At 40.5% G+C, this 24,454-nt stretch overlaps 1 protein-coding gene across 13 annotated transcripts in view; it reads right to left on the bottom strand.

Annotated features, from left to right (window-relative positions):
* The window catches only part of pcnt (pericentrin), a 215,747-nt gene that overhangs the window by 163,246 nt on the left and 28,047 nt on the right, over positions 1 to 24,454 (bottom strand). For 11 of the 13 annotated variants that reach the window (XM_078228839.1, XM_078228838.1, XM_078228832.1 and 8 more), the window contains exons 2-5: positions 20,428 to 20,580; positions 15,762 to 15,812; positions 14,656 to 14,835; positions 5,730 to 5,879 (exon numbers count right to left, since the gene is read on the bottom strand). In XM_078228839.1, the coding sequence (XP_078084965.1) occupies positions 5,730 to 5,879; positions 14,656 to 14,835; positions 15,762 to 15,812; positions 20,428 to 20,580 (534 nt within the window). The remainder of the gene's footprint in view (positions 1 to 5,729; positions 5,880 to 14,655; positions 14,836 to 15,761; positions 15,813 to 20,427; positions 20,581 to 24,454) is intronic. The other 2 variants (XM_078228833.1, XM_078228840.1) reach the window with 1 other exon arrangement.

The following is a 24,454-nucleotide window of genomic DNA, read 5'->3' on the forward strand; positions in this document are numbered from 1 at the left end:
GTAATGCCATTGGTAACACCAAAATACACCAAGTCCAGTGACAGAAACCACAGTTTTTAAATTGGATCTTCCACATTGCTCTCAATTTCTAGAGCTCTATTTACTAAATTCAGTGCTTCTGTAACCAGACACAAGATGGAGCACTTATTTTGAGCACACTATTACCTGTAACCAGTTCATACCATGTTATTTTTCTTGGGACATGGGCGTCACTGGCTGGCCAGTACTTATTGCCAATCCCTAGTCGCACTTGGAGGGCAGTTGAGAGTCAACCACATTGCTGTGGCTCTGGAGTCACAATAGGCCAGACCAGGTAAGGATGGCAGATTTCCTTCCTTGAGGGACATTAGAGAACCAGTTGGGTTTTGATGTGTTGATCTTGGGCTGGTCCCAATACGTTATGATGTGTTGGTCCCAAGCCATAAATAGACCAAATCAGTGTCTCGTTATTCTTCAAACTCTTTTATAAAAGAGAGTGATTGTAATTACCCGAGATTCTGCTACATAACAAAAATCCATCAGTCTCAGCCTTGAAAATCTCAAATGACCGAGAGTTGTAGATTCCATTGTTGTGAAAATGTACTTCTGATTTTCATTTCTAAATAGCCTACCTTTAACTTTATGTTTGGGCTCCCTTATTTGCCCACCAGAAAAAACAGGTTCACCACATCTATCCCATCAATTCCCTTTATGGTGTTAAAATCTCAATAAGATCACAATTTGCCTTTCAAAGCTCAAGGGATACAAGTTGCTGTAATCTGCCGTGAGAATGTTAACGCTAGTCTCATTTCGGTGCTTCTGCATTATACTCCTCCAAGGCAAATATTATTTTTCCCGAGTGGTGGTGCTCAAAATGGAATACATTACTCCAGATGGGATATGACCCGTACAACTCAGCTGTAATTTCTTCATTTTTGTATTCAAACCCTCTTGGAGATAAAGTCCCACTTACTATTAGCCTTTGTCAACCACTATTTTGTTCACTAGCTTTCAGTGACAACTCTTAGACTTCCAATATTTAAGAAAACAGCGCTATGAGGGGAGATTTGGCCAAGTTGGATTGGGAAACATTAAAACAAGATATGGAAGTATTGACATTTAAAACACAAAGATTAGTGAAAGTAATAAATGGTTCATTAGAGACAAGAGACGGACAAAATTATTGTAGACAAGACGGAAATGACACACAATCAAATATTGTATTAGTCTTCTACCAAGTCAACAGATATAATGGGGAACTGAGGCTCCAGTGAGAATGACAAACTTAAAATAAATCAGTATAAATAACGTAATAGCACCACAAAAAATAAATGGAACTAAGTTGCCAACTTCATGATCTGCATCCTAATGTTTTAAAAGAGACAATTGCAGAGATAGTGGATTATCTTTCAGAATTCCTTAGATTCTAGAACATTGCTGAGGATTGGAGGGTAGCAAAACTAGCAAACATTTCCTCCTTTCTGAAATAGTGAGGTTAAGAGAAAATGGGAAGCAATAGGCCAGTTAGCTTATCAGTAGAAAGCAAATTGCTAGAACCTGTTATGACGTTAGTGTTCCATTTAAATCATGATCTCTGCAGCTCACAGCCTTAAGTGATGTCATTGATGGGAGGAGAAATAGAAAAAAAAACTGTGCTGGGCACGTGACAAGGGTTGATTTTAGTTTCATTTTGGCTGAAAGAAGCATAGGTGAAAGAAGTTTCTCTCTGTTTTTATTTTGGAAGTTTTACCAGTTAGCTGAAAGTGTGCATCTTGTTTGCCATCCTGCAGTAAAGAATCTATGTTTTGAAGACTACAAGCTGCTCTGAGTTTTCAAGATCATTTGAAATCAGCATTCAATTGGAATTGCATTCCAATAAGTGAGCATTAGCCTGTGCAGTGATAAATCTGTTTAAAAGGGTGTTGTTTATTGGATTTTGGATTTAATTGGAACACATTAAAGATATTCATTAAGAGTTATACATTATAGTGGTTGTTTTGTTTCGTGTTTGTAATTGATAAAAGTTCTTGCTAATTTTATTATACATGTTAACTAATATTCTTAAATAAACTTTGTTTGATAAAAGCTCCCTACTGGGTCATTTGAATCCGCCTGAAGGGAAAGATCTCAAGCTTATCCTAGCCAAATTCTAGCAAAACTTATGGTTCAGGCGGGCTTCATAAAACACTTTGAAGTTTCTAACCTGAGCCATGCCATTATGCGAGCATTTAGAAAATCATAACATGATTAATCAGAGTCAGCAGTGAATTATGAGGGGGAATATAAGGTTTCACAAATATTAGAGTTTCGAAATTCTAAGTAATTGGGTAAGATAAGGAGGAACCAATGGATATCATGCATTTGAATTATCAAAAATATTTAATGTGCCACACAAGAGGTTTATTGTACAAATGAAGGTTCATGGGATAATGGTAAATATATATGGATTGAGGATTGGTTAATGTGCCAGTTGTAATAGTACATGGAGCTCTGTCACCTTGCTTAATGCAAAGTGGTGCCCCTCAAGCTATATAACCATCTCTCTCTCTTGCCCTCCAACAGAGAAGAGCCCAACCTATGATCCCTCATGGAAGACGACTAGTTACTGAATGAACAAAAAAACCAGAGAGGCCATTCAGCCCATCGAGTAGGTACCAACTCTCCGAAAGAACATCCCACCCAGGCCTTCCCCTCTATCCCCATAACCCCACGTATTTAACATGCTAATCCACCTAACCTGTACATGATCAAACATTGGTGGGCGGTAACTAGCAAGGTACCACAATGATCAGTACTTGTGCAATGAACAATTTATCATCTATATTAACAACTTACATAAAAGGGGACAAAGTGCAACATATCTAAATCTGCTGGCAGCACAAAGTTAAGTGGGAAAACACGCAGTAAGGAGGTTGCAAAGAGGCTGCAGAGAATACAAAGCCGATTGGGTGAGTGGGCAAAAACATTGCAAATGGAATACAATATGGGTAAGTGTGAAGTCATCTATTTTGGTAGAAAAAAACAAAAGCAGAATATTTTTGAATGTTGAGAGATTGGAAATGAATGCATCAAGAGGAACCTGGGTATCTTTGTACAATAGTCACAGAAAGCTAACAAGCAGGTACAGCAAGCAATTAGGAGAGCAAATAATCACTTTTGTTACAGAAGAATTAGAGTATAATCTTACTATAGTTATACAGATCATCAGCTAGGTTAAGCTGAAGTACTGTATCATTTTGATTTTACCCAAGAAAAAACGTTAAACACCGAATCAGACTTGAACATTGCACTCCCTCCAAGTAAAATTCATTAGGCTGGTTCCTGGATGCGGTAATCGTTCTACAAGGAGAGATGGAGCAGGCTATGACTATATTTCTGGGAATTTAGAAGAATCAAAGGAGATCTAATTCAAACTTACAAAATTCTGAAGGTGTTTGACAGCATGGATGCAGAGGAAATGTTTTCCCTGACTGGAGAATCCCAGAACAGAATGTCAGAACAAGTGATTTGTCATTTAGGTCTCATATGAGGGAGACATCTGAAGGAGTAGTTAATCCTTTTAATTCTCTAACCCAAAGAGCTGTGGATGCTTAAGTGTCAAAAGACCAAATGGCTGACATCAACTCCTATTATGTTCCTATCAGATAAAATATTCCAATTTGTTGCTGCAGACCCCAAGGATCTGTACTTGGCTCCTTCCAATTTCTCATCATGCTCAGTGACATCGTCCAAAAACACATATGTTTCACATGTGCATAGATCCCTGAAAGTTGGCACCCAGGTTGATAGGGTTGTTAAGAAGGCGTACGGAGTGTTAGCTTTTATTGTTAGAGGGATTGAGTTTCGGAGCTAGGAGGTCATAAACTCTGGTGCGGCCGCACTTGGAGTATTGCATACAGTTCTGGTCACCGCATTATAGGAAGGATGTGGAAGCATTGGAAAGGGTTCAGAGGATGTTGCCTGGTATGGTGGGAAGGTCTTATGAGGAAAGGCTGAGGGACTTGAGGTTGTTTTCGTTAGAGAGAAGAAGGTTAAGAGGTGACTTAATAGAGGCATACAAGATGATCAGAGGATTAGATAGGGTGGATAGTGAGAGCCTTTTTCCTTGGATGGTGATGGCTAGCACAAGGGGACATAGCTTTAAATTGAGGGGTGATAGATATAGGACAGATGTCAGAGGTAGGTTCTTCACTCAGAGTAGTAAGGGCGTGGAATGCTCTGCCTGCAGCAGTAGAGGACTCGCCAACATTAAGGGCATTTAAATGGTCATTGGATAAACATATGGATGATATTGGAATAGTGTCGGTTAGATGGGCTTTAGATTGGTTTCACTGGTCGGCGCAACATCGAGGGCCGAAGGGCCTGTACTGTGCTGTAATGTTCTATATATACATGCCATCTAGATGTACCACCTCTTTCTACTGAATCAGATTAGTCATGCAAATCAGTATTAGATGGTCAGAAATTTCCTTGAATTAAGAAAACCAAACTTTTGCCCTCCCAGGTCTATGAAGTTGAAACAGACTGCTCACAACTTTGGCATCTTAGTTGACCCCAAGCTTTGCCTCCAATAGCATTCCCTCTCCATCAACAAGACTGCCTACTGCAACTCCTGAAATAACTGCCCATCTCCACCCTGCCTCAGCCCTCATCCATGCATTTGTTACTTTCAAACTATTTCAGTGCTCTCCTGGCCACTCTCCATCTTCCACATTCCATAAATTTCAGCTCACACAAAGCTCCACTGCACCAAGTTCTGTTCACACATCACCCGTGTTTACTGGAGTCCCGAGTTCCTGAGCCAGCAATGTAATAATGTAAAATTATCATCCAGGTGACCAAATTTGTTCATTGTTTATGTACTTTCCTCCATCTCTACAAACTTGAGAGAATTCTGCCATTCTTCAATTCGGGCCTCTTTAGATCTGTGACCAACAATGAGCATTTGGATAGCACTTTTCATGCAGTAAAACATCCCAAGGTGCTTTATAGGAGTGATCATCAGACAACATTTGGCACCAATCTGCTAGGACAGCTCACCAGAAACTTAGCCAAAGAGGTAGGTTTCCTTTACCCCTTCATTGCCTGTTGTTCCCTTAGCTATCAGGACCTGAAGTTCTGGAATTTCCTTCCTAAATCTGTATCCTACTTAAGACTTCATTTAAAACCTACTAATAACCTTTGAGCACCACCTCAGGAAACTTTTACTACGTAGGGGAAATATCTTGCTGATGGCAATGCAAATCAATATTACACCAAATAAACCACATGCAATAATCAATGCAGCATCAAAACTTAAAAATAAATCCTTTTAGATTGTTACATTGGTGTGAGTACCATGCAAGTTTCCTATGAGATAGATGTTAATTTGATTGTTTAAGATAAATATATATCATGATGTGAACATGTAAAGAATGACGAACTACGTTAAAATTTAGTACCCAAACCGATCCTAAATCTCAAGAATCACAGGTGTGAACAAGCAAAATATTCACAACAAAGTAGAACTGTTCTTCTAAAGTTTCAACAGAACAAAATGAATTTTGCAATACATTCAAATAATGAAGAATCAAATTGAGAAACGTTTGATGCTAATCTTGGACATCCAAAGCAGAACACTGTCCTGCTCCTTAGTAAATGATAACAGTAAAAAGTTCTGCATTAGTAGCAAAGACAAGTGTCAGTCAATTTCATATATTAATTGCAAGTAAAAAGTGTTGGAATTAAGTAGAATATCTCTTAAGCAATACCTGTTGCAATTGATGCTGTAAAGACTGAATCTGATCAGTTAACTCCAAAGCCTCCTGTTGGACCTCATCTCTGTTCCGAATAACCTGCTGCAGGTTATCAGTCAGCTGGCTAATAATATCATTCCTCTTCTGTACGGCCATCTCTAACTCCTGATGAGACCAGAGCAAAATGAGATTGTTTACTTCATTAGAAATATGTCAATTTTACTCAGTTAATTTTTAAATTTGAGGATGTCAAATAATGACTGCCAGAGAATGTTTTAATCCTTGCACAAGAGCCCCCACCACCCACATCTGTATAACCCCTCCAGCTCTCCAACTTTCCAAGAACTTTGCATCCCACCAGCACTGCCCTCCTGCAACTTCTCAAGCCTCATCACTGATAAATGTATCTTCAGCTCCACAAAAACTCTGGAGTTCCCAGACTCAGCATTTCTCTCCACCTTTAAAACTCTCAATGCCAAGTTTATTGTCACCCTTCAAGCAACTTGTATTCATACTACGCTTTCAACATAATAAAATATCCTAAGGAATTTCACAAGAGCATTATAAAGCATAATCAGACACAGTATCACAGAAGTATTAGGGTAGATGGCCAAAGTTTGGTCAAAAAGGTAGATTTTAAGGACCATCTTAAAAGAGAGGTAGATGCAGAGAGGTGCTGGACTAAAAGCTCCAGGTTCAAGTTCAACGTCAGGACTTGTTGGCTTAACGGGCTGATAATCAGCTCGGAAATCCTTCCACCAATTCCCCCACTATTTCCCAAAGGCTAAACACCAGCATGGGTATGAAGGTGTGCGAGAAAGAGAGAAAGAGAGAGTGAGCCGAAGGCACAATCACCAATGATGGAATGATTGAAATTGAAGATGTCTATCAGGCTAGAATTATATGAGTACAGATATCTGAGAATTAGGAGCTGGAGAAGATTGGGGGAAATCGGGAGGGGCAAGGCAGTGGAGGGATTCAAAAAAGGATGAGAAATTAAACAAAATCAAGGTGTTGCCTGACCGGGAGCCAGTGTAGATCAGTCAGGTGTGATAGGGAACAGAAACTGGTGCAAGGTAAGGACCAGGTAGCAGAGTTTTTCAGAGACCAGTCAGAACTGCATTGAATAGTCAAAATTGGAGATAATAAGAGCAAGTATACATATTCAACAACAGATGAGCCGGGACCGGACAACGTCTGGTTATGTTATAAAGATAGAAGTAGGCATATATGCACTCACAAGCTCAGGATCAAATAAGACACAACGCAGCAAATACACAAGTTTAATCTGGGAAAGGGATGGAGTTATTTTTAAGGAGTGGGGATCAAAAACAATGGCTTCATTATTGCCAATATTTAATTGGAAGAAATTTTTGATCATCTGGTACTGGATGTTAATTAAGCAATCTGATAATTTAGCAATGCTGGAAAAGTTGCAAGAGGCAATGCAGAGGAAGGGCTAAATGCCATAAACATACATGCAAAAGCTAACAGTGCTTTCACATGATGTCACCAAGAGAGCATGTAGATGAGAATGAGGGTTCATGGACAGATCCTTAGGGAATACCAGAGGCAATGGTGTGACAGCAGGAAGAGAAGCAATTGAAATGATACTCAGGCTACAATTAGATGTCCGAGGTTCAATCATCTTCACCTGTTTGACCGATGACCTTCCCTCCATCATAAAATCATGATTGCACAGTACAGAGACAGTGTCTCATACCTAGCTAACTGAAAATTTTCATAAACTGCCATGCACCAATTTAAATTATTGTTAAATGAGTACGGTAACTTATTGGGACAATTTTCCTTGGCGCTGAACACCAAACTTTTTATCACTTCACAGGTTGATCTTTTCCCATGTTCTGAGCGACCCTTGACCCCATCCATACCAGCTTAGCCCATCTACCTGTTTCAATCCTACCTGAACTGTCTGACCCACTAGAACTACTAATCTGGCCACAGATGCTAACAAAGTGGATAAGCCTCGACAATGCTATTCTGCAGAGGCAATATTCAAACTTTTTCACTTGATTTCATGCATCACTTATTAATTGAATTAAGATTCAATTTTTTTGCCAGAAATCAGCAAGATCCAAAATCTGGCAACCACAGGTTCGTTCCCGAGGTTACCATTTGAGACACTGTACCTATGTTCAATACCATTCACAACTCCTTATATACTGAAGCAGTCCATGTCTGTAAGCAGCAAGACCTGGACAACATTCAAGTTTGGGCTGCTAAGTGACGAATAACATTCAAGCCACACATGTGCCAGGCAATGACTATCTTCAACAAGAGAGAACATAACCACCCTTGGCATTCACAATATTACCCTTGCTGAACCCCCACCATCAATAACTTGGAATTTACCTTTGAACAGAAACTGAACTGGATCAACGATACAAATACTGCGGCTTCAAGAGACACAGCAGCAAGTAATCTCACCTTCAACTCTCCAAAGCCTATCCATTATCTACAAGGCACAAGCCAGAGGAAACACGATGGGACACTCTCCAATTGCCTGGATGATTTCAGTTTCAACAAACTCAAGGTCAACATAATCCCAGATAAAAGCAGCCCATTAATTAGCGCTGCATCCATTAGCTTAAACATTCACTCCCCCACCACCGAAGCACTATGGCAGCAGTATGTACCATCTACAAGATGCACTGCGGCAATTTACCAAGACTCCTTCAACAGTACCTTCCAAACCCATCACTTCTACCACCGAGAAGAAGGGCAGCAGATGTATAGGAATACCACCACCTGCAAGTTCCTCTCTAAGCCACACACCATCCTGACTTGGAACTATATTTGGCCCGCTGTTCTTTCACTGTCATTGGATCAAATTCCATTAACTCTCTTCACTAACAGCAATGTAGGTGTACCTACACCACATGGACTGCAGAGGTTTAAGTCAGTTCACTGTCACCTTCTGATGGGCAATTAAGAGTGGGCAACAAATGCTGGCTTTGCCAACGATGCTTGCATCCCATGAAAGAACAAAGAGAGAATGGACCCCGAGTAACATAGTTCCAACCACCTAGACAATAGTGCAGCGGCGTGCGAGGAAGATAATGAGGTCAACCATGCCAAGAGTGGCAGACTAATTGAGGAAGACAAGGAGATTATTTTACCTTTGTCAAAAACAGAAACAGAGTATCTTTTCTGACTTCCATGAGCCATTTCGGTACCGTGGCAGCGGTGGAAACGTGATCAAAGATATCCAAACATGGAATTCTGAGAAAGCCAAGCACCGAATTGGGAAGCGACATCACATTCAAGTAGAGGAAAAGGAAACAGGCTGATAGGATGGTCAACAGTTGTCTTATCCGAGGAGAGGGATGATGATGGCAGATTTAAACAAAGGAGGTACAGCACTTGAATAGTGAACAATATTGGCTAATATGGGGACCAGGAAGGAAAGTGGGCTGGTCAGCAGTTTAAAGCATGAGGTGGGTCTTTTACACAATACGAGGTGAGGGGGCATGACAGGAGATAACCTAGAGTAACTTGTGGGTTCTGGGCTTCAACAAGAAGAAACTTCAGACTGGTAGGTTAGTGGAAGGGAGGAAGGCAGCAGAGGGAACTAGCTTTGACCTTCGTGACATAGGGCCCGATTTTACCATCGCATTGCGCCCATTTTCAGGTGTGAAAGCTTGGTAAAGTTGGGCGTGAGGCGAGTGGCGCAATCCGCACCCACCTCTGCGCCGATTCCCCCTTTACCAAGGCCCGAAAAAGACCGTGATCGGGACCGCACCCGAAATGGCCGCAACGGCCATCTAAATGCATTTGCATGCATTTAAATTGCCTTAATGGGCTGCACGCCCAACTTTACCAGCACCTGCCCCTTTACCATCATCATGTATGCTCATCCGGAATTGGTGCGAAACAGACATGCTCTATACAAGTCCAATTCAGGCGCTCCATCAGTGAGGGTTAGATCTGAAACACTCCCAGTTTCAAGTCCGCCCAGCACTTAAAAAATAGGGCCCACAGAGTCCAAGAGCTCCTTGCAATTATTGCTGCTTCTCAATATCCCGTTCTTTGACTGGGGTCAATTTTTGCTTGGTCTCTGCATATTGAAATCGATCCAACACGGATTTCAGACAGTTACCAGGAAGTAACTAAAAATAAAAGGCAAGGATAACCATGTTGGTTACCCAGAATCTTGCCCTCAGAAATTGGTGTACATTATGCCTGTTTTATACCAAATAACATGCAAAGCACATACCAATTTTTATCCCGGTGTATCCAAATCAATTTTGCTGGATGTGACACACATCATGTACCAAGATATTGAATCAGCTCCATTAGGAATTCAGGTTTGACACCCTTGATCTACAGGTCAGATGCAAGTGGTCATGTAACCTATTGCTGGCTAATGGAATTTAGTCCAATGTAATTAGACAGGTTTTGCCTCCTGTTGTGATTACAAGTTGGAATAATTACAAATAGGCTAATCCACGCAAGTTCAAATCTATAACAGTCTGGAAGCATAGGTGCTTTAACTCAATTCATTGACTTTTAAGCCTTCCTACAAACTCACTTCAGAACCTTTGGGTGGGTGGAGGGAGGAAGAAAAGTTTGCATCTGATACACTGGTATATGTGCCCCAAACAAAAAAGGTAGACCTCATAGAAGGTACAGAGAAGATTTACTGTAATGGTACAAGGATTCCAGTTACGTGGAGAGACAGCAGAAGGTGGGATTGGTCTCCTGCCAGAGAGAAAGTTAAGAGGATATGTAATAGAGGTGTTCAAAATTTTGAAGCACTGTGATGAGAGTAAAATGAAACTTTTTCCACTGCTAGGAGGGTCAGTAACCAGAGAAAACATGATACATAAATAAACATCAGTGAATTATGATGATCTGAAATACTTGCTTGAAAGTGTGGCGGAACCATGACCAATGGCTATTTTTGAAATGGAAAGAAAAAGATTCAGGTTACAACACTGGGCAAAGGGTTAACTGGATAGCCCTTCCCAAGAAGCAAGATAGCTAAATCGCCTTCCTTCTGTGCTCTGTGATTTTGACCAGGTTATTTTGCCATGGATACAAAATTAAAATGTCAAACAATAACTAAAAATTCTGCATACAACTGAAATCTTGTTTGAAGACTTGGGTAGAACACCGAAATATACATTTCTTCTTATATATTTCTCTAGGTACAATTTGCCATAAAGCCTTGTGAATCGCCAATATCATAGAAATTCTAGTATGCAGTTGCAAGTCACTCAAAAGGGAAATATGAGATTCTTCAAAAATAAGTTTGACACCACAGAGTTAGAGTTTTGGACAGATTTTCATACTTTGGAGTTTAAAAGGATTGGGGGGTGGGGGGGAAATCTAACAAACTTACAGAATACTGAGAGGCCTAGAGAGAGTGGATGTGGAGAGGATGTTTCCACTAGTAGGAGAGACTAGAACTCGAGGGCACAACCTCAGAGTGAAGGGACCCTCCTTTAAAAGTGAGATGAGGAGGAACTTCTTCAGCCAGAGGGTGGTGAATCTGTGGAACTCATTGCTACAGAGGGCTGTGGAGACCAGGTCCTTGAGTGTCTTTGAGACAGAGATAGATAGGTTCTTGATCAATAAGGGGATCAAGGGTTACGGGGAGAAGGCAGGAGAATGGGGATGAGTCCCATATCAGCCATGATTGAATTGCAGAGCAGACTCAATGGGCTGAATGGTCTAATTCTGCTCCTATATCTTATGGTTCTAACTCCAATACAGCATATTTTTGGATTAGCATTTTAGTGTCAGAGGGACTGCTGCAAAAGGAAAAGGACATCCTCTTCCAGTCGATATGTTAACCTGCCCTCTCAGATGGGCATAAAAGATCATGTGACGCAGAATTCAGCAGGAGAAAAGTTTGACTGGTATCAATATCCCTTAAGCAACAACAATAAAATGGATTGCCCGGTCATTATCACATCACTGTTTACCTTGCTGTGCATAAATTGGCTGCTGCACTTTCAACATTGCAACAGGGCTAAACTCCAACAAAGGGCCGTAATGGAGTGTCACATGGGTTGTGAAAGACACTTTATGAATGCAAGTATTTCTTAAATATTATGAAAATGATATAGCAATTAATGATGCTTCGTGTGTACAGTATTTCTTCAATCACTAGTCCAATGTTGAGCTGCGTTTGGGTAAAACTTTCAAGCCCATGAAGTTAATGGCCTTGATGCCAAACTATGGTATACTTGCAGGTTCACAGAACAGAAGTGAAATTTAATACTGGAAGACATAGCCACTTGCAATACAACTCAGCAAGAATAGCAATTTTATTGAAAACTGCCAATCTCCAGTTTAACAGAAGTAGGCTATCAATCAATTTGCAGTTGGCAATTTGATCATTTAAATAAAGGTTATCGGTTTCAAAATTAGTCACCATGAAAAATTTAATCTGGGCATTCCTGGTATCCTGGACCTCGGATAACGGGGAGGTAGGGATTGCTGGATCCTGGAGCTAGTGCCTTTTTATTTACCTACTGATGTCAACTGACTTCCCTCATACATCGCTGCACCCACTTCACTGACCCTTCCAATCCCTACTCCCCAAAGTCTCCAACCTTGCCCACCAGTGACCATCCTGGATCTCTTCTGGTGCTCTGCCCAGCTACATCCTGATGCTGAAGGCCTATTGACCCCCCTGACAATCAGGCAGACTGCGGTCAGGAAACAGACAAAAAATGTTAATCAAGTCCTGCTGTTAAATTCACCAGGACCCTTTCTACCCTACCTCAAATTAGCCCTCACTGCCTCTAAGCTAATGACCAGCCCCACAGGCCCAAAGTCACCTTTCTCACCCAAGCATATTACAAAGTAGCAAAGAGATAGATTTATTGCAAAAAATATTACTTTGGGTTTAACATGACCAATTTGAAACATGGTAAAGTCAAAGAGTGGAGGAAAAATAAAATACTTTAGAAATTCATTGCAAAATACTATACATAATAAGCAAGATTGATCAAGAATTAGACATTGAAAAAACAATCAATGCATCTCTTCAAGATTCTCTCTTCATCTGACCCCCAATCGAGAAGCCAAATATTCGGTACATGGCAGTTGGAAACAATGAATTTGTATGAGTTATTGTGCTTTAAAAAAAATTATGGGGAAATTAGATTAAAACACTGGTCATTCTTGGAGACCTGATGATTAAACCAAGTCAGCCTCAAGAAAATGAAAATCTCTTCTCTAAAAAGCCACAAGTTTACAGAATAGCTGGAAAAATTAAAAATGTCACACTCCACGATATTAAAAGTGCACAAGACTAAGTAAAAGGGGGATAGCCATTCAGCCCCGAGACTGTTCGTCCATTCAATGAGAACATTATATACTCCATGATCTAACTCCATATACACATCTTTGTTCCACACTCCTTAAACATCTTTGATTTTAAAAACTATCCATTTCTATTTGAAATGTAACAATTTATCAATCATCACTTGATATGTACAGGATAGAGTTCCAAACTTATAATTTCACTCTGAAAGGTCTGGCTCTATTTTCTAAGATAATGCCTCCTTAGGGAGAACCTCTTTCCTCTGGTTGGTGAGTCTAGGACCATTTCTTTCCCTTAATATCTTGAAAACTTCGATCAAATTACCAAGGCCAGTATATCCTTCCTTCAGGCATAGTCAAACAGGATTTTGTATAGCAGGCTTCTATCCCTTTGTTTTCTGGTCCTCGAGATATAAAGTCTAGCATTCCATTAGTCTTTCTGATTATTTCCTGTACCTGTTTATGGTACTTTAATGATCTATATACTGGACATCGAAGTCTCTTTATACCCCCACTGTTTCTAACTTTTCAGTATTTACTTGTTCTACAAAAAAGTGGGTGACCTCACATTTGCTTATATTAAAAACTTTTGCCATAATCTTGTTCATTCATTCACTTTATCTGTCGATACTGCCCGCCTTGATGGTATTGACAAATTTGGATATGTGGCTTTCTATCCTAAGTCCGTAATAAAGACTGAGCAGTTGAGATCCCAACATAGATCTTTACAGGTCACACTTATTACATTATAGCACTTACCCATTATCACTATGCTGTTTCCTGCTGCTCAGCCAATTTCCTAACCAGTTCAATAATTCATCTTTAGGTCCATAATTTTTAACTTTTGTTAACAGTCTCTTATGTGGGACTTCTGGAAGTCCAAATGAATAACATGTATGGACAATTCCCCGAACCACTACTTTAGCTACCTCTTCAAAAAGAAGAATGCATAAGGTATGACCTATCTTTCATGTGGCTCTCTAATAATCTGAAAATTTGTCACTCTTTAGTGCTATTCATTTCTCTGTTATACTAATAATTGAGATGTGACGAGAGAGATATCACCTGGCATAACACAAAACCACATCGAAAAAAAATTAAACAGACTGGAATTATGGTGTATTAGGGCTCTATCGCTGCCCTCAAAACCTACTCTTGATCACTATTAGATAGGAAATCTCTATGTATAAATGTCAGGCAAAGGCAGAATTAGATGCATTGGCCTCCAAATAGCGTACCAACACTCTAAAGTCTAGGCTCACAGAAGAAATTTTGACTTCAGCAAGGTACCAGAAGGCAACCACTGTTCACAGAACCATAAATTGCCATGACTCAGCATGTGCAAAATATCAGAGAAATATTTTTTTTAAATTAAAAAGTTAATCATCAGAAAGGTTCCCTTAGAGCCAAGAATTTATTTTGCACCCAGAATTTTCTTCAAGAGCTCAATTTTTGAGCTGTGTAGTCAGATGCCAAATCCAATTGTCAGGATATGCCAAAGTAGAAGATGTGAGACTCTAAGTTGCATGGTAAGTGATGATTGTATTGTTGAATTAAAGCTCATTTCAGTTGCAGCACAGAATTTCAAAAAGCATAAAAATGATTTAATCAGATGTTTGAATTGAGTATTTTTCGTCCATACTTGCTGCATTTGCTCACTCTCCTGGGTGGTCAATTGATCCTGAAGGTCTTCCACTTTAGCACTGAGATGTCCCAAAGCCATTTCTTTGCCTTGCAACTGCTCTTCAAGCTGGACTATTCTTAACTGGCAGACCTGAAGCTCCGTTTGGACAAACTCTGTACTGTTATTCACCTCTTCCACCTGGAAGAGATAATTTGATGTGAAGGTCTTTCCTTTTGCTTTTATTTGATTTTAAATGATGTAATTAAGTATACAATTGAGGAAATGAAAAGAGGGTCAGATACAAATACAGAGCCAACATACCATAGGAATTGCATTGCTTCCAAAATTGGCAACCAATCCTATCAAAACTAACCAATTCAGAGAGTGTAATCATGAAATTATCTAGATAATGCAACTCAGATTCCTTAAATTATAGGCAGACTGATGCAAAGAAGGAAGCGCATTGAGCCAGGGTGCCAACTGTCAATGATACATTTTGAAAAGTGTACATTAGTGGATGTCAAGTTAGCTTTCCATCAAGTTGTTTTTTTTCCACCCTCCATCATTGTAGCGTGACAACATTTTGACTCGTGTAAAGAATGGTCACTTGATAAAAGCATGGGAAGGTTGCCTATTAGTCTAATCTTCAGAGAATGGATAGAAAATTGGAGAATGGAGGAGGAATGGAGTGAAACATGAAACACAACATACAGAAAGCAAAGATACAGGGATTCCCATGGTTGCACAAATCAAATACCTTTATTGGGTTCTTGGATGATTTTGGTATATAGTTAATATCAAGCAAAATCAGATCTCACTTATGAATTTACAAATGTTTGTGTGGGCACATAAGTGCACAGAATGCAATCTAGGTATAAAGGAATAGAAGAGAAACTTTTGCAGCAAAATACTGCATATAGTTACATTGAACATCACTTCACAAAACAAATTATTTGCAGTATGCGACTTGAAGAGGCAAGTACAAAGCAATACTGCAGGAAGAATGTGGATCTGAGTTTCAAAGATTCTAATTATAAAACTAAGTCCTGAACGTAGCAGCCAAACAGCTATAAAAGATGCTCTGAATCATACAGAAAAATTTGGAATTTAGATCAACAGCTCACCTCAACTGTGAGGTCCTCCACTGTACTTGTGCTCGATAGTTCACCATCAGCCTGAGGAAAGCAAAGATGAAGGCAATAAAGATAACATACAGGAAAATCAAAGTTAGCAATTTGTAATAAGTCACCTTTTGATGTTTTTAGACAACATAGAGGTTGCACTCAGATCTCAAATCAATCGTCACAGTAGTTTTGATAAAAAGGAATCACGGGAAAAAAAGCAGAGTTTAAAATATTTTTTTTTAAAAACAAAATTCAAGAAGAGAAATAGCAATCACTGTAAACTCAGCAGGTCAGTCCATAGCAAATGAAGGAATGGGTAATTGTGGATTTCAGACTTATAGGCCTTCATCTAGATGGAGACATGAAGATGAACAGGAATGTGACTAGAAACAAAAAGGGCGGGGCACCCATGAGGAACTAAAACTGTTTAAAGAAATACAAGGAGATGGAAATATCTGGCTGATCTTTTTCCTCCCCAAGAAAACATAGGGACTCGGTTTTAACTTCTCACCCAAAAGATGGCACCTCTGACACGCAGCACTCGGAACCCAAAATCTTGAGATTGAGGCGAGGGAGCTACAACAGAAACATGGCTGATACCAAGGGGAGACGCAAGACTCCTCATTTTTCACCACCCCAGCCATGTTAAGTAACTCATGTGAGCCTGAACTCATTGAGGAAGGTATTCAACTGCAAGGTTTCACTATGGATGAAATCAGTAATTTGACCAAATTGCTCTTCAGCTGCTGTCCACTTGATGCACTTGCCACTGAAATGTGACCAGGTACTGTAGCAGCTGCAATTTGGGTGCGAGTCACTTGCCCTGTATAAAAGCAGGCAGGTTTTCCATCTGCACAGAATGGGAGCACATATGGCAACGAGGAAGCCCAAGGAAATTCAGTGCAGAGGGGAAAGGAGATGCTGCTTTATGTACCAGTTACTGAAAGCTGAAAAAAATAATTGCGTGTTCAAGGTTTTAATAAGATGAGCAGGCAGATTGCTTGGTGAATTTTTAAGATTTTACCCCGTAGGGCGGTATGGTGGCACAGTGGTTAGCACTGCTGCCTCACAGCGCCAGGGACCCGGGTTCGATTCCCGGCTTGGGTGACTGTCTGTGTGGAGTTTGCACGTTCTCCCCGTGTCTGCGTGGATTTCCTCCGGGTGCTCCGGTTTCCTCCCACAGTCCAAAGATGTGTGGGTAAGCCTGTGGGATCTAATGAACAGCAGATTGATTCTCAGCAACTGCAGCTCGAGGGACTTCAAGCTCAGAGTTGATGGAAGTTAACTGGACATTTTATTCCAAGAGTCAGTCACACTGCTTGGTTAGGTTCATTTGGTTCATGGACAGGGACAGTTTGGGTCTGATTAAGAATGAGGCAAACATGAGGACCCATGCAATGGCAGAGGTTCAGTCCTTACAACTGTCCAACAATTTGAGGTTCTTGCAACTTGTGTGCAGGGTGGATGAGTTTACCAGCAAACACGGTCACAGTAGAGAAAATGGCTTTAAGCCAACAGAAAGGGTTCGCGGTCAAGAGACTTCGAAATCCAAACATAAAAAGTTGAGGCAATAGGAAAGTAAGTATCTCTATATAGATAAAGACAAGCTGAGTGGGACAGAAAGAGTTTAACAGTAATAGTGAATCAGGGAGTACGGTACGTATTGGAAATAAGTAAACAAAAAGTTTTAAGTCATTTTATCTGAATGGGCAAAACACGAAGGCACTGGGATATTGCTACGACTATTTGGTCCTGATAACATTCCAGCAATAGTACTGAAAATTTGTATTCCGGAACTAACCGCACCCCTAGCCAAGCTGTTCCACTTGGAAACAACACTGGCATCTACCTGACAATGTGGAAAATTGCCCAGCAATGCTCTGTGCACAAAAAGCAGAACAAATCTAGCCAATTAACGCCCCATTAGTCTACTCTCAATCAGCAAATTAATGGAAGTGGTCATCACCAGTGCTATCAAACAGAAATCAAATAGCAATAAATAACCTGCTCCCTGATCCTGAGTTTGTTTTTCACCAGGTACCCTCAGCTCCTAACCTCATTACAGCCTTGGACCAAAAGTGGACAAAAGAGCTGAAAACCCAGGAGTCAGAAGGGAGTGACTGTCCTGGACATCAAGGCAGTATTTGATCAAGTGTGGCATCAAGGAACCCTGCGAAACTGAAGTCAATGGGAATCAAAGGAAAAACACTTCATTGCTTGGAGGTATACCTAGCAGAGAGGAAGATGGTTGTGGTTATTGGAGGTCATTCATCTTAGCCCCAAGACAACACTGCAGGAGGCCCTCAGGGTAGTGTCCATGGCCCAATCATCTTCAACTACTTAAATTACTTTCCTTCAATCACAGGGACAAAAATGGGGATGTTCACAGATAATTGCACGATGTTCAGCACCATTCTTGACTCCTCAGAAGCAGTTCATGTCCAAATGCAGCCAAACATGGGCTGATAAGCTGCAAGTAACATTCATGCCACAAAAGTGCCAGGCAATGGCCTTTGCCAACAAGACAGAATTCAACCATCTCCTCTTAACATTCAATGGCATCACCATCGCTGAATCCCCCACTATCAACAGCCTGGAGAAACTGAACTGGGCCAGCCATATAAATACTATGGCTACAAAAGCTAGACAGACGCTGAGAAATCTGCAAACTTCCTGATTCCCCAAGCCTGCACAACATTTACAAAGCTCAAGCCAGGAGTGTGAAGTAGCCTGGGTAAGTGCAATTCCAACACACAAAAAGCTTGACATCACCCAGGCCAAAGGAGCCAGCTGGATTGGCATCCCATCCACCACCTTCAACATTCACTCCCTTCACCACTGTTGCACAGTGGCAGCAGTGTGTACCATCTACAAGATGCACTGCAGCAACTTACCAAGGCCCCTTCAACAGCACCATCTAAACCCTTGACATCAACCAACTGGAAGGAGATGGGCAGCAGATGCAGGAGAACATCACCAGCTGCAAACTGCCCTCCAATTGACACACTATCCTCACTTGGACTATGTCATCACTTTTCACTGTTGCTGGGTCAAAACCCTGGAACTCCCTTCCTAACAGCACTGTGGGCGTTCCAACAGCATACGGACTGCAGCTGCTCATGAAGGCAGTGCACCACAACCTTCACAAGGGCAATAAATGATGGTGAATAAATAAAGAAAATATTTTTATTCAGTAATGATATCATCAATATAATTCAAAAGGAGCACAAATCATTCAAAGCAGGATAAATGGCATTGAGGTGCAGATCCGCAATGATTTGAGAATGGCAAAATAAATTTAAGGGTCCTACACCTGTTCCTACAATATACTTGCCAAGTTCATTCCCTCAGCTATTTAGCCCTGGAGAAGTGGTATCTGAGTCACCTTGACTTCTATCAATCAGCTTTGAGTGTTTGTGGAGTTCAGTGGTGATCACTTCTCCAGGAATCAAAGTTATTTATTTATTAGTCATAAGCCGACTTACAATGAAGTTACTGTGAATATCCTCTAGTCGCCACATTTCGGCACCTGTTCAGGTACACTGACGGAGAATTTAGCATGGCCAATGCACCTAACCAGCACGTCTTTCAGACTGCTGGTTTCGGGAGGAAACCAGAGCACCCGGAGGAAACCCACGCAGACACGGGGAGAACGTGCAAACTCTGCACAGACAGTGACCCAAGCCCGGAATTGAACCCAGGTCCCTGGTGCTGTGAGGCAGCAGTGCTAACCATTGTGCTGCCCAATTGGGATTAACTTTTTGAAAGTTTAAATTTTACAGCAATGTGGATTCTGTAACTACATAGCCAGAAAGGCACAAATGTTTTCCTCCTGCTCTGTGCAGGAGAGCAATGGGTCTTTCACAGCAAGGCCAACCTTGGACTTCATGAACCTCAGAAGGTGAATGACAGGAACCAAGATGATTTACATTTCACTTCCTCATGGCTAAACAACTGCAATAATGAACTCGGCTTGTTACATCTTTATATCTGTGGAAAGACAAATCCAATTTGTATAGCACTGTTACCCTATTGCATTATAAATTACTTTGGCAGGTACATAAAAATAACAAAAATAGAAATCATCTATTAATCCCTAACAGAATAGCTGGGATTCTTGCTACGCAGTTTTTAAAGAGTCACATTAATTTTAAGGGTCTCAGTGAACCAGCAAACTGCAAATAAAGCTAAACTCTTTCAAGTACATACCAATAATTAAAATTCATTTTACAGAGTTGGATGGGGGTGGGATGGGGAAAGAGGGGTGATGCTGAAAGAAATAGTGCAAAATGTTAGCTGTGGAATCATTGCTCTACCACATGGCAGGACATAAGGAACATTTTAATTGGCAACTTTTATTGAGAATGCTATGGAAACCTCTTCAGCTCACCAATTTGTATTGAACATCGAGTTATTGCAGTTCTGAAAACTGAAGCAGTTTATATTAGATCTGCATCCAAAAGTTTATTAACATCACCTACTATGGTATCATTAAATACATGTATTATATAAAAATCATAAAACTGTAAAATTATTGTATGTAGCTTTGAAGCATTTAGTATTAATATTTTGTAGGATTGTGCAGCCTCTCCCAACAATTTATTTAATTTATTTTGAAGCTGGCTCACTCCTTCACATCCTTAAATGTAACTTGTGTATGATTTACCTCCTGTCCCACAATAGCCCCATCCTTTTCAGCTAATGAGTGCTCTTCCGACGGAAGGTCATTCTGATGGAAAGCCTGGCTCTTCCTCTTCTTCTTCTTTTTCGTCGAATCCGAACAGTCACCTTTTGCTTTTTGTTGTCGGTAGTGAGCAAGCTGCAGAGAAAAGTGAAGGAGAGGTAGAGAGAGAGGTATGTGAGGAATAGATAACATGACCACAGCACCAGCATGCTGAGAGGATACTGTACAATGACCACACATAGAGATGTTGAAGACCAGTAAGACAGTAAGGGCAGGGCTGCACAGGCTCTCAATATATGGGTTAAATCAAAATTTGAATTGTTTCAAAAAGCTTTGCTTTTTGCTGTTAACATATTTCTTTTAATAGGACTCTCTTCTCTGACCCTGTACACAAATCTGTGTAACAGACTTGACTAAGAATATTACAGAGATGCTCGTGTCAGGTTGATATGTATCACTCTGCCTCCTGCTCACAAGCCTTAGTTTATCATTTTTACACCATAAATGATGAGGATTTTTTTGCCAAAGAGCAGCCCTGCATTTGGCGGCTTGGTAGCTGTAGTCCTCCTCTGCTTGTTAAGCAGCTTACAACAGATTAGAGCTTTGGCACACAAACCCTTACATTCACTCAGTGAAGCTACAATATATAATCTAACCAATGGATACAGAAGAAACTGGAGGTGGATGGGTATAAGAAAAGAAACCCCAGAACAATCCACTGAGATGATCTAATCATTGAAGGTCACCTCAGAAATTGTGACAATTAGGAGAGCACTACCTTACTTGGCCTTTCCAGAGAATTAAATTGATATTCCCATTGTGTGAACGCCTCAAAATTAGACAGCAGAAACAGTAATTTAATAGAATCTTGTCTCATCTGACAATGATCGCAGCTTAGTGAATAAAGCAGGAATACAGTTTGATTAATACCCAGTTTAACAGAATTTGCTCAATGCCTGGGAACAAATGACGCATTTATATCTGACACTTCATCTAACAGCGAGTTCCAACAAAATTATAACCAACAGGTTCCAATGAATGATGTAAAGATACAATGCAAAAAACCTTCAGCACTTTAAGTTAATGCACTTTGCTACTAGGCCAAGCAGGCAAAGAAGCTTCTTCAATTCTTGTTCTGGGCTCAATTATCCAATCTTAGCTGGTACAGCACAGAAGGCAGTGCAATTAGCCTGCCTCTGCTCTTTTTGACAAGAGTGGGGCGGTAGTAGCAACCATAAGAAAGAGTAGGCCATTCGGTCCCTCAAACCTGCTCTGCTATTCAATAGGATGATGGCTGATCTGACATTCCTCATGTCCACTTTCCTGCCCTTTCCCCTTTCCCCTTGATTCGCTTACTGATCAAGAATTAATCTAGCTCAGCCTTAAATATACACAATGACTCTGCCTCCATAGCTCTATGGCAAGCGATTCCAAAGACTCTCAACCTTCAGAGAAGAAATTCCTCCTCATGTCAGTGTTAATAAATTGGTGCCCCTTTATTCTAAGATGCTCCCATGAGGGGAAACATCCTCTCAGCATTTACCTGGTGAAGTCCTTTAAGAATCATATATGTTTCACCTCTCATTGTTCTAAATTCCAATGAATAGAGTCCCAATCTATTTAACTTTTCCTCAGAAAACAATCCCTCCATACCGGGGATCATCTTAGTGACCCTTCTCTGAACTACTTCCAATGGAATATCATTCCATAAATAAAGGGACAAAAATTGCTCTCAGTCCTCCAGGTGTGATCTCACCAGTACTTTGCATAGTTGCAGCAACATTTCCCTACTCTTATACTCCAACCCCTTGAAATAAGGGTCAACATTCCATTCACCTTCCTGATTACCTGTTGCACCCGTGCGCTAGCTTTCTGTTTTTCGTGCACAAGTACCCCCCCCAAGTCTATCTGTGTTGCAGCTTTCTGCAGTTTTTCTCCATTTAAGTGATACTCTGTTCTTTTGTTCCCAAATTGAACAACTTCACATTCTACTCCATTTGACAACTTTTTGACCACTTATTTAACCTATCAATATCACTTTGTAAACTGTTTGCATCCCTCTTGCAACTTGCCGGCCCATCTATTGTGTTGTCTGCAAATTTGGCAACAGTACATTCGCTTCCTTCCTCCAAGTCATTAACATACATTATAAACAGTTGCGGACCAAGCATTGATCCCTGGAGCCATGCAGACTCTGCTTGATTAAGTTATGATTTCCCAAATGTGTTGCTATTTCTTCCTTAATAATCGATTCCAACATTTTTCCAACAATAGATGTTAGACTAATTGGCCTTCAGTTACTAGATTTTGCCTCCCTCACTTTTTGAATAGAGGTGTTGCCAATCCTCCGGTGGTTCTCCAGAATCCAAGGGTTTTTGGAAAATTACAATCAATTCTTCCACTATCTCTGTAGCTACTTCTTTTAGGTTCCTGGGATGTAAACCATCAGGGCCAGGGGACTTATCTGCCTTTAGCTTCATTAGTTTTTATAATACTACTTCTCTAGTGATGATAGTGGTACTTAGTTCTTCTCCCATATTCTTTAGTATTAATGGGAGTTCGAAGTATCTTCCACCATAAAGACTGATGCAAAATATCAGTTTAATTCCTCTGCCATTTCCTCGTTTCCAATAACTATCCCCCCCAGATTCATTTTCTAAGAGGCCTATGTTCACTTTGACCTCTTTCTTTCTATTTAAAATAAATTCAACTGTCAGTTTTTATTTTCCTGATTAGTTTGCCCTCAGTTTACTTTCTCTCTATCATTTTAGTTTTCCTTTGCTGGATTCTGAATTTATCCCAGTCTTCAGGGCTATCAATGATTTTTGCCTCCTTATATGCTTTTTCTTTCAACTTAATACTCTCCTTAACTCACTTGGTTAGCCACGGTTGGTTTAACCTTCTCTTAGAATCTTTCCTCCTTACTGGGATATGTTTTTGTTGAGAGTCATGAACTATCTCCTTAAAATGTCTGCCATTGCTTGCTTACTGTCTTTCTAGCTAATCTATCCGCCCAGTCCACTTTAGCTAACTCTATCCTCATTTCATTATAATTCCCTTGATTTAAGTAGACTATGGAAAGAAGTGGAAAGAAGAAAAAAAATCTATCAAGGCTCCTGATCACGATGCACAAGACTCCCTCTGAAGCTCATATTTGTGAACACATGTTTTGCTCACCCACACTTAAATAACTTGCTGATACTCTCTGCTTAGATTCACCTGTGGAGACTGACCACTTGAATCAGTGGCTGTCAGCACCTATGGAATTGTATCATAGTGTGTACCAGCACTTCAAGAGAAGGGAAGAGACAGAAATGCATTCAAAGACATGTTCCCATTCTGTCCTGATTGTAGCTTTCCAGGGAATATGAGATTGGACTGCTGTGAATTTCCGATACCTGTCTTAAATTTTAATTAGTGATTACCCAGGAGAAAGTGAATTCAACTCGAAATGTACTTTTGTTTTGAGAGAGTTGGTGAGTTGAGGATCTGAAAACGGTTACTGTAACAATCGCTTGTTTTTTCAAACAATTATAGCACAGACACCAGTCAGATAGGTGAAAAAAATGATAGTGTAGTGGCAGTGGGGCAACTTTAATTATCATGATATAGACTGGGATAGTAGTAATGTCAAGGCAGAGAGAGGGACAATAAACTCCTAAGAGAATTTTCTAGATCAGTATTTCTGGCCCAAGATAGATGTTGTTTGGATCTGGTTCTGTGGAATGAGGCAGGTCAAGCGGATCAACTGTTAGTAGGGCAGCGTAAGATAGAAATCATAGAAATCATAGAAACCCTACAGTGCAGAAGGAGGCCATTCGGCCCATCGAGTCTGCACCGACCACAATCCCACCCAGGCCCTACCCCCACATATTTACCCACTAATCCCTCTAACCTACGCATCTCAGGACTCTAAGGGGCAATTTTTAACCTGGCCAATCAACCTAACCCGCACATCTTTGGACTGTGGGAGGAAACCGGAGCACCCGGAGGAAACCCACGCAGACAC

The sequence above is a fragment of the Mustelus asterias genome, chromosome 14 (assembly GCF_964213995.1).
Source record: "Mustelus asterias chromosome 14, sMusAst1.hap1.1, whole genome shotgun sequence".
NCBI classification, from domain to species: domain Eukaryota; kingdom Metazoa; phylum Chordata; class Chondrichthyes; order Carcharhiniformes; family Triakidae; genus Mustelus; species Mustelus asterias.